This window comes from Emiliania huxleyi, assembly GCF_000372725.1.
Source record: "Emiliania huxleyi CCMP1516 unplaced genomic scaffold EMIHUscaffold_787, whole genome shotgun sequence".
Lineage (NCBI taxonomy): Eukaryota > Haptophyta > Isochrysidales > Noelaerhabdaceae > Emiliania > Emiliania huxleyi.
In genome coordinates, this window is record NW_005196112.1 from 1 (window position 1) to 8,629 (window position 8,629).

Consider the following 8,629-nt stretch of genomic DNA (forward strand, 5'->3'; position numbering starts at 1 on the left):
AGGCATTTGGCCTGCCGTGAAGCTCTCGACTACGCTCTTTTGCTTGTGGGCACCGCCTTGTGTTCTCCCGGCGGGGAGGCGGGGCGCCCTGCTCGGCTTCTTTGAGAAGATGGGCAAGTGGTCAAACGTCGATTCGTTGATGATCTTCATTCTGATGGCGGCGATGCAGATGGACTTCACGTTACCGCCCGCTCCCGAACCGGGCGCGCTCCCGTTGGCGACCGTCTCGGTCGAGGTTATGCCGACAGAGGGCATCACCTATTTCTTCCTCGCTGTCCTCGCCTCCCTGCTCCTCACCGCCCTCGTCTTCCACATGCACAAGACAGTGTGCCTGCCGCCGCAACACCCGTGCGCGCGCCCGCCTCGCGAGGCGACGAGGGCGGGCCAGGGGAAGAGGAAGGCCGCCGTACGGCCTGGCACCGAGGCTGCTGCGCCACCAATCCCAAGCGTCGCGCTCCGCCATCGCTCCGGCGAACGCTTTGGCATCGTGGTGAGCCTGTCACTGATCTTTGCCTTTTGCGCAACGCTCGGCGCCTGCTTCCTCCCCGTATTCCGCCTCTCCAAGGGGGGGCTTCTCGGCGTGGCACTCGGCGGGGAGAGCTCCGACGAGTACTCTGTGATCGAGAGTGGCGTCCAGCTCCGCCACGCCTCGCCATCATCGCCCGACTGGCTGATGGAAGGGTGCCGCCCCGTCTCTCCTCTCGTCTCTTTGGCCTGGCTGAGCCGCCCCGAGCTTCCCTCCAGGTACCGCGTCATCTACTTCCTCGTTATCATGGTCGCCCCCCTTGCCTGGTACTTTGGCTGCCTGCTCGCCTGGTTCGTGCCGCTTTCGCCGTCGTCGCGCCACGCCGCTGGCTTTATGCTCAATGTGCCGCCCCTCCCGCAGCTCCGTCCGCATATACCGCCTGGGCCCTCTCGGCGGCCTCTGAGGCGGCCGGTCAAACTAGGTGTGCTCCTCCCTCGGTGCACTCGAGGTCTACGTGGTTTGCATGATCCTCTCAATCGTGCAGGTGCGGGTTCCTGCAAGCTCCCTCGTCGAACCCCTCCCATCACCCCTTCCGCCCACTAAGCGTGGACCCCCCCCCCCCCCCTCGTCCCAGCTCGACGCCATTGCGCAGCAGATCGTGGGGGAAATCTCGCACGGCCTCTGCGACACTGTTGGCGCCGTCGCCGAGGCGCCATTCGAGCGGCCCGAGCCGCCGACCACATGCCGTCGGACCGCGTTTCCAATCATTCAGCCTGTTGAGTAGGCGCATTTTGCTGAGCTGGTCGATCCGCCCACATGCCTCACCCTCTCCGCCGGCATCAGACCCCCCTACTTTCTTCTCACTCTTGCCACCCTCGTCGGTATTCCGGCTGGCTTGGCCGTCGCTTCGAGATTGGATGAGTCGGCGCTCGAGATGCCGCCGCTGGCGTGGGGCACATTTGACGACAGCAGCGCCGAGGATAAGGCCGCCACGCGGAAGTCATCCGCAAGCGAGACACGCGACGGCTCGCGCACGGGAGGCGCGCATCAGCCTTCGACCAATATTGTGTAGCGGACGAGTGGAGCAGCGCAGCGAGGGCACTAGAGTGACGGCTCGCTGCCGCTGAAGTCGCCCATCCTGACGCTGACCGTGGGTTACGGCATGTCTCTGGTGTATTTTGTCTGTGTGTCGTGCATGCAGCATGGCGCCATATGGGTCTACGAGTCACACGCGTACACACGAGTCATATAGAGTGTGTGCATGTTTGTACGCGAGTGTGTGGGCTGTGGCGAGTCACCGTTGCATGTGCATGTGCGGGGGGGCACTCTCGGGCTTTGTCTTGGAAAAAGAAAACTAGAACGAGACGGTCAAAGCAACAAGGCTACGCTTCGCCTTCGGCTACAGAAGGGACCCTGCGGTCTACTGAGACGCATACCGTGACGTAGAAATGTGCCTGTGTTGCGGCTCCACACACGCTACAACTCATTCACCTGCTCGGCGTCCACGAGAGCCCGCCTCTCGCCCTTTTTGTGCTCGGCTGGTGCAGGCAAGATGTCGGATGGGGCAAGCGTGGCCAACGAGCGCACTGCCTGAATGACGTCCTGGAACGTGAGGTCGTGCAGGGCCTGTTCGCTCGCATCGTGCCGCGCTACCGCCGGCCCCACCTGCTGCTGGATGAGCGCGAGCCCATGAACTGCTGACAGGGTTTGCGATGAGGAGCGATCCGAACGTGGTATTCGGGTGATTAGATCACTACCGCCGAAGCGCAAGCGCTTGGAGCAAGGGAACTGCCACGTATGGGTCCCAGACTACTCGAGTAGCACCCCACCTCGCGATTATTAGCAAGTCAGGACACAGAGCTCACACAAATTCACAGTGTTATGGGTTGTGCTTGTGGTCACAGGTGCGGATCGCGGGTGGAGCGCGTGAGGGAGCTTGGATCACTGGTAAGCTCCCTCGCGCGACTTGGAGCACTTGGAGTGCAGTTAGTTGCCGCACGCACGCGAAATATTTTTCGCCCTTCCAAGTTGGCCAGGCGCCGCCGTATCGCACAGGCCGTGCCTACGAGCAAACGGCCCCCGATGGCGCTCTCCCAGCGGGACTCGGCCAAGCTGGAGCGCGCGGCGCAGTCCAGGGCTGCGGCGGAGGAGCGGGAGGTGGAGCGTCGGCTCAAGGCCGCGCTCCGCACGCCAGTCGACGAGCGCACCGCCGCCGACCTCGCGCTGCTGGAGGCGCGGCCAGAGGAGGCGCGCCGGCTGCAGGCAGCGCAGGAGCGGACTGCAGCGCGCAAGGCGGCCGAGGCGGCGAGCATGGTGGAAACGGAGGACGACGCCGAAGTCCTCCGCGGCAAGATCGACGCGCTGAGCGAGATGCTGGCTGGAGCGCGTCACGTGGTTGTGTACACCGGCGCTGGGATATCGACAGCCGCCAACATCCCCGACTACCGCGGGCCGCAGGGGATATGGACGCAGCAGAAAAAGGCGCCCGCGGGCAAGGCCGGCTCCCTCTCCAGCGGCTCTCGCGCCGGCGGCGTCGACAAGCTCGGCGTCACGCCAACCGAGGGCCACATGGCGCTCGCTGCCCTCGTGCGCGCCGGTGCGACTCGAAGCCCTCACTCAGTCCCCGCCTTACTCCCACGGCGCCGACGGCCTGCGCAGCAACTTCGCCGCACGTGGCGCCCAACGTTGCCACACGCACCGCTCTTCAAGCTGCCGTTTCATGACCGCGCTATCAGGCCGCGTCGCCGCTGTCGTCTCTCAAAACATCGACGGCCTGCACATGCGCTCGGGGGTGCAGCAGTAGTATAACGTCACTGTAGCAGTGCCGCCTGGCGACAGCTGTAGTCCTGGACTCCTGCAGCCAGCGTCAACTCACATGCCTCGCTTCACGGTGCAACTCACGGTAGTAGGAGTAGCGCGAGCAGCAGCAGCTCCTGCTACGGCAGACCTTCGCGCGCTGTGTGGACAGGTGCCGCCGTCGGCGCTGACGGAGTTGCACGGCAACGTCTTTCGCGAGCGATGCCGCGCCTGTGGCCGCGAGTTTCTGCGTGGTTTCGACGTGACAGAGGCGTCTTCATACCGGCGGCACACCACGATGCGCAAATGTGACGACAGCAGCTGCCGCGCGCCACTGCACGACACAATCGTCTACTTTGGGGAGAAGATCGACGAGGCGCGACGCGCGTACCCGCACATTCGGCGAGCTGCGAGGGTGGGCGTACCTCCTCACCTTTCCCCCGCCTGTCACCGCCAGACGCAGCTCGAGTCGGCGCAAGAGGCCGCGGGTCGCGCCGACGTGTCGCTCTTCGTTGGTTCTTCGCTCAAGGTGCCGCAGCGCGGCAAGAGTCGCACTTGGCGGCAGAGTGCGGACTCCGCTTGGACATGCCCTGCAGGTGCTGCAGCACTACAAGTACATCTGGCAGCAGCCGGGGCGCGGGCGCAAGCGTTTCGCAATCATCAACTTGCAGCCGACTCCGAAGGATCGCGCCGCTGCGCGTCTCCGGGAGGCCGAGAGGAGAGGGAAGCAAGCAAGGAAACGCGATCGTTAGGACCGCGTCGCGGAGCTCGTCGTGCGCGGCCGCGCAGACTACGTGCCCGCTTCCCTCCACGCCGTCCCTTCCCTGCTTCACAGCAGACTTGGACGCGCTCCCTTGCGCGCCCATAGGTGCTGACCCAGCTGGCTGCGCGGCTCGGCGTCGGCATCTCGCCGCCACGGGGTTCGCCGGCGCAGAGGGGCCCTCCCGAACGTCTCTGGACTTCTGCCGTAGGCGTTCCTCCGTACGACGCAACCGCTGATGCCGTGCTCCGCCTCGCGCGCAGAGTGCGTCAACCGAGCCGTTCGGCTTCGGCCGCGTCTCGAAGGCCACCAAGCAAAGCGGCGGCGGCGCCAAGCAAAGCAGCGGCGACGGTGGCGCCAAGCAAAGCGGCGGCGACGATTGCGGCGGCGGCGGCGGTGGCGGTAGCTGAGCCCGCCGCGGTTGCGGTAGAGGATGCGGCGGCCGCCGAGGGCGGCGGTGCAGGTGGGTCAAGTCTTGCGGTGTACTGCTGCCGCTGCGGCGCTGTGCTTGATGACGAGGCGTTTTCTCCTTCATGCTGCTTCTCACCCCATGTCCCCCCCCCCCTTACGTATCGTTCCCCGCTCTCCCCTCCCCGCAGGAGGGCGTGACCGTTCGGCGCGACTCGACGTGCGGTTTGCGATTCACCGAGATTGATCGAGATGACACGAGGATCCGTCGCAGGCGCGCCGTCGGCGAGTGCGACGTCGCTGGCTGCGAGCATTGGGCGTGCTTGCGGTGCGCGGGAGTCAAGGCCGGGTACAGCGGCGAGTGGGCGTGTGGTTGCGCTCAATGCGGCACGGGTCTGGGCTCTGCAGCACGCCCTCACACGGCGGGTGGTTTGGTTGCGGCGGGAGAGGCGGGTGCAAGGGGGAGTGCAGAGGCGGATTCTGGAGAGGCCAAGGGCCTGGTGGCAGGGAGGGGGGCGGTGGTGATGCGCGATGGCGAGGACCACCGCCGAGGCGCGGAATCGGGCAAAATGGACGCGAGCGGCGAGATGGGGGGAGGCGACAAGGGGGCCATGGCGGAGGCCATGGCGGAGGAGGCACTGCCTCCGAAGAAGAAGATGCGGATGAAGGTGTTGGATGAGGCGACTCCTCACCCACTCGACAGACAGAGAGAGGGAGAGTCGGCCTCGTTCCCTCACGGAGCCCTCCCGCGCCGTAGGCGGGTCCTGTCCCTCGCCGCCCCCCACCGCCGCCGGCGACGACCGCCGCCACCGCCGCCATTCTGCACGCCCCACCGGCGTCGCCGCACCGGTCGCCGCGGCTGCCCGCGTCGCCCGCGGCAGCCTCCCCGTCGCTCCTCAGCGAGCCGCCGCCGCCCGATCGGCCCTCACAGTTCGCGCTGGAAGACGTAGCGCCCGCACAGGCCGTGCCTTTCCACCCGTCCGACGCCCCCGCGCTGGCCATTTCTGCCACAGCGCCCGCAGTTCCTCCCGTCGCTGCCGATCCTGCCGCCGCCCCCCGATCGACAAAGAAGTGCCTCGGCAAGTGCGGATTCTTTGGATCGCCGGCGTTCGACGGGCTCTGCTCCAAATGCCACGCCAAGCGGCTACATGACATGGCGCAGGGGTGGAGCGGCCCACGTGGGCGGGTTTGATTGAGCGACAAATTACTGACCTCGAGCCAGAGAAAAAGTGAGACTCGGTGTGTCCTCGCAAAAATGAGCTTTTTGAAAAAAATTTTTACTCGCAATCCCACACACACCAGTTCTCAAAGTCCCCGCGGCCGCGCGGTGCCAAAATAAATAAATAAACAAAGTGCAGTAGAAATAAAACGGTCAAACTCTGAGACGAGATGGGATTTAGGGACATGTGCCAGTTTCGGGCGGGGCAAACCCTTTTCGCTTTTGCCCCCGGCCCCTAATTGTGAGCAGCGGCCCAGCCAGTCGTATCGAAGTCTAAGAGATGAGTACTCTATTATAAAACGTAAGAGTACAGGCCCCCAGCCCCCAAGTGAACGTGTGGCCTAGGGCATCAGAAGGGACCAAGCGAGTCTGAGCCATGGAGCGCATGTCATCCCCCCCGATGGTCGCGTTCAAATGCCCGGAACACCCGTGACGAAAAAAAAACACACACCAAGCGCTAAGCGTGAGGACACGATTTCGAATTCGTAGGAGCATCTGAGCAAAATTGAGTCCGCTCAGGTGTGAACAAAAGATATAAGGGTCGACCAGGTTTCGAACTGGGGACCTCCCGCCAGCGGGAAGGCTTCCAGCAAGATACGCTTGGATTGAAAGGAGGTCTCAGCTCGGGAAACCTATATAGCATACCGGAGGAATTAGACACCACAGATACGCACACACCGACGCCCGAAGTGCCAAGAAGGACGTCATCAGTACGAAACCTCAGAAGGCCATGGGCGCCGAGAGAACATTCCCCCGAGAGGACAAAAGAAAAGGCTTCGCACCCCCTCCTTGCGCAGTGACCCTCGCTAAGTGTCGCCGTTATCGGGGCACGCTATCCTGCGCAGGCAGGGCAAGCGGGGGCGGGGGGCACTCCCCCTGGTCTGATACTGGGGTGTGACTGTCTCCAGTCTCGGAGGGGAGCAAAAAGATAAGAATATCTAAAAAATTCAAATGCCCGGAACGGCCGTCTCAGTGGCGGGTGCAGCCCCGGCCGGCCCGGCGCCGGCGCGCTCTCGCAGCAGCCTTCTCGCCGTCTTCCCCGCACTCGCACGAGGCATGGCTGGCCCCTCGATAGGCGCCGCTGGTGCAAGCGACCTATGCCAAAGCAAGTGACGAGGCGGAGATGTACATTGTGCCTGTGATCGTGGTTCCTCGCAAGACAGCAGCATGATTCGGTTCGCGCTTCCTCCCCCCTCCCCCCTCCCTCCCGCGGCCCCTCCTCGATCCACCTTCTCGCCCGTCCCCCGCCTCGCGCCGACTGTGCTCCTCAAGCCCTCCCGCGCCGCACGGTGGCCTCAGGTGAGGCGAGCCGCGACCCGAGCTCAACTCGCGCGCCACGTGGATCATATACCTCGGGGCCGAGCCGTACGCGCGCATATACCTCGGGGCCGAGCCGTACGCGCGTGCATTGATGCGAGGTCCGTTGGCTTTGGCTCTCTATCTACTCTCGGGCGGCGGGCTGCGGCCGGCGGTGTTCTCGCACTTGTGTCGAGTGGCGTTGTGTTGTTGCGGCCATCGGCCTTGTTGCCCACGACTCGCGCTCTCTCTCTGGATGCGCTGTCTCTGGATGCGCTGTACTATGTCGGTCCTTGATACTACGCTCTGCTGATGTGTGTGATGATGTGTTGTGTCGTGCTGTGTGTGTGAGAGAGAGAGAGAGAGGTGCCTCGTTCGTGATTCTTGTTTTTGGCTTCGAGTTTACTTTGGCTTCGAGTTTTTCTTGAGACGAATCTGCTGCATACAAGACGCGGCGGGCGCTTTTTTATTGCTGCGCGCCCCGCCGGCCGCGTGGGGCAAGGTGCCTGGCGCTTTGTCTCGCACCTCTTGGGGCAGATGGGGAAACCAACGACCGACCCACACACACACAAATGCGTGTGCTGCTTGGCTAACCGAGGGTACTTCAGCGACCCGGCTGTCAAAGCCAAAAAGTCGAAGAACGGCCATACGTTCAATGCAACCATCATCCGAGACGGCCCGCGTCAGGGCGAGAAGGAGTGCGATCAGCTGGTGAAGCGAGCCGCGCCTAAGGGAAGGGCAGCAGCAGCCTCCGCGGGCGGAGGAGGCTCCTCGCGGCAGCCGGCCGCTGCGACGCTGTCGGCGGGACTCGGAGGCATGCGGCTGGGCGCGAGTGATGGCACTGCTGCCAGCAGCGGCGCGCCCGCCGCGGCGGCGGCGGTGGCGGCGGAGGACGAGGACGGCTCCATCCGACACCTCTTCGGCGAGGACGGCTCCAGCGAGGACGGCTCCGGCTCCGACGGCTTTAACTTTGAGCTCAATCGGCCGTCGCAGGCCCGCCGTCCTCGCCACAGATTCGGCGAGGCGGAGAGGTCGAAGGCGAGAATGGACGCCATAAACGCTGCACCAGCAGCGGAGCCGCCCGCTGCCGCCGCCGCCGGCGGTGGGGGTGCAGGCGGCAGCGGTGATGGTTTTCTCGGGCAGCTGTTGGCGAGTGCGCGCGCGCCCAAGGAGGTGCGAGCGGCGGAGGTCGTTGCGATCGCGGAGGAAGTGGAGCGGCAGATGGACAACGGTGCGCACGCGCTCCCCAGTCGCTCACACGCGCGGCGCGCGCACACACACACACGCGCACACGCACACACACACGCACACGCACACACACACACACACACACGCACACACACACACCGCACCGGGCCTTGCACTTTTAATATGCCTCCCTCCACCTCAGCTCCCCCCCCCCCCCCTCCAGGGGCTCGTCTCAATCCGCAGCTCGCGAGTTATTTCGGCGCGGCTAAGAAGCAGCAGCGGCCGAGCAGCATGTCCACGACACATGACATGTCCATGTCCACGACACGGTCCCATAGGTGTCCCCGGCTTTGGCCAAGACCAAGCGGCGGCGGCCACGTGCGGCGACGAGGCGGCGAGCCAGCTGGTCGACGCGACGGGCACGGCGCCTGTCAGCATCTATGTGGAGTTCGCTGGGGAGGGTAGCGCGTCGATCGCACACGGGGCGGACGCAGTG

At 64.7% G+C, this 8,629-nt stretch overlaps 3 protein-coding genes across 3 annotated transcripts; 2 read left to right on the plus strand and 1 right to left on the minus strand.

Annotated features, from left to right (window-relative positions):
- Window positions 1–109: 109 nt before the first annotated feature.
- Window positions 110–1,827, plus strand: EMIHUDRAFT_471132 (hypothetical protein; the record flags this gene model as incomplete). The annotated part of the gene is made up of 5 exons (XM_005759960.1): window positions 110–681; window positions 745–868; window positions 948–1,010; window positions 1,101–1,175; window positions 1,251–1,827. 5 exons carry the CDS (start codon window positions 110–112, stop codon window positions 1,536–1,538), a joined length of 1,122 nt encoding a protein of 373 aa, XP_005760017.1. The 3' UTR covers window positions 1,539–1,827.
- A 672-nt stretch (window positions 1,828–2,499) lies between these two features.
- On the plus strand, window positions 2,500–5,663 carry EMIHUDRAFT_460044 (hypothetical protein; the record flags this gene model as incomplete). The annotated part of the gene is made up of 10 exons (XM_005759961.1): window positions 2,500–3,062; window positions 3,202–3,257; window positions 3,435–3,677; window positions 3,720–3,791; window positions 4,015–4,056; window positions 4,131–4,164; window positions 4,234–4,541; window positions 4,622–5,098; window positions 5,453–5,513; window positions 5,593–5,663. Exons 1-10 carry the CDS (start codon window positions 2,549–2,551, stop codon window positions 5,661–5,663), a joined length of 1,878 nt encoding a protein of 625 aa, XP_005760018.1. The 5' UTR covers window positions 2,500–2,548.
- A 1,778-nt stretch (window positions 5,664–7,441) lies between these two features.
- EMIHUDRAFT_372135 (hypothetical protein) lies at window positions 7,442–8,488 on the minus strand (the record flags this gene model as incomplete). Its single annotated transcript, XM_005759962.1, has 3 exons — window positions 7,442–8,176; window positions 8,357–8,392; window positions 8,472–8,488. A coding segment is annotated over one exon (201 nt), but the record flags the coding sequence as incomplete, so codon positions are not given.
- Between the last annotated feature and the right edge of the window lie 141 nt (window positions 8,489–8,629).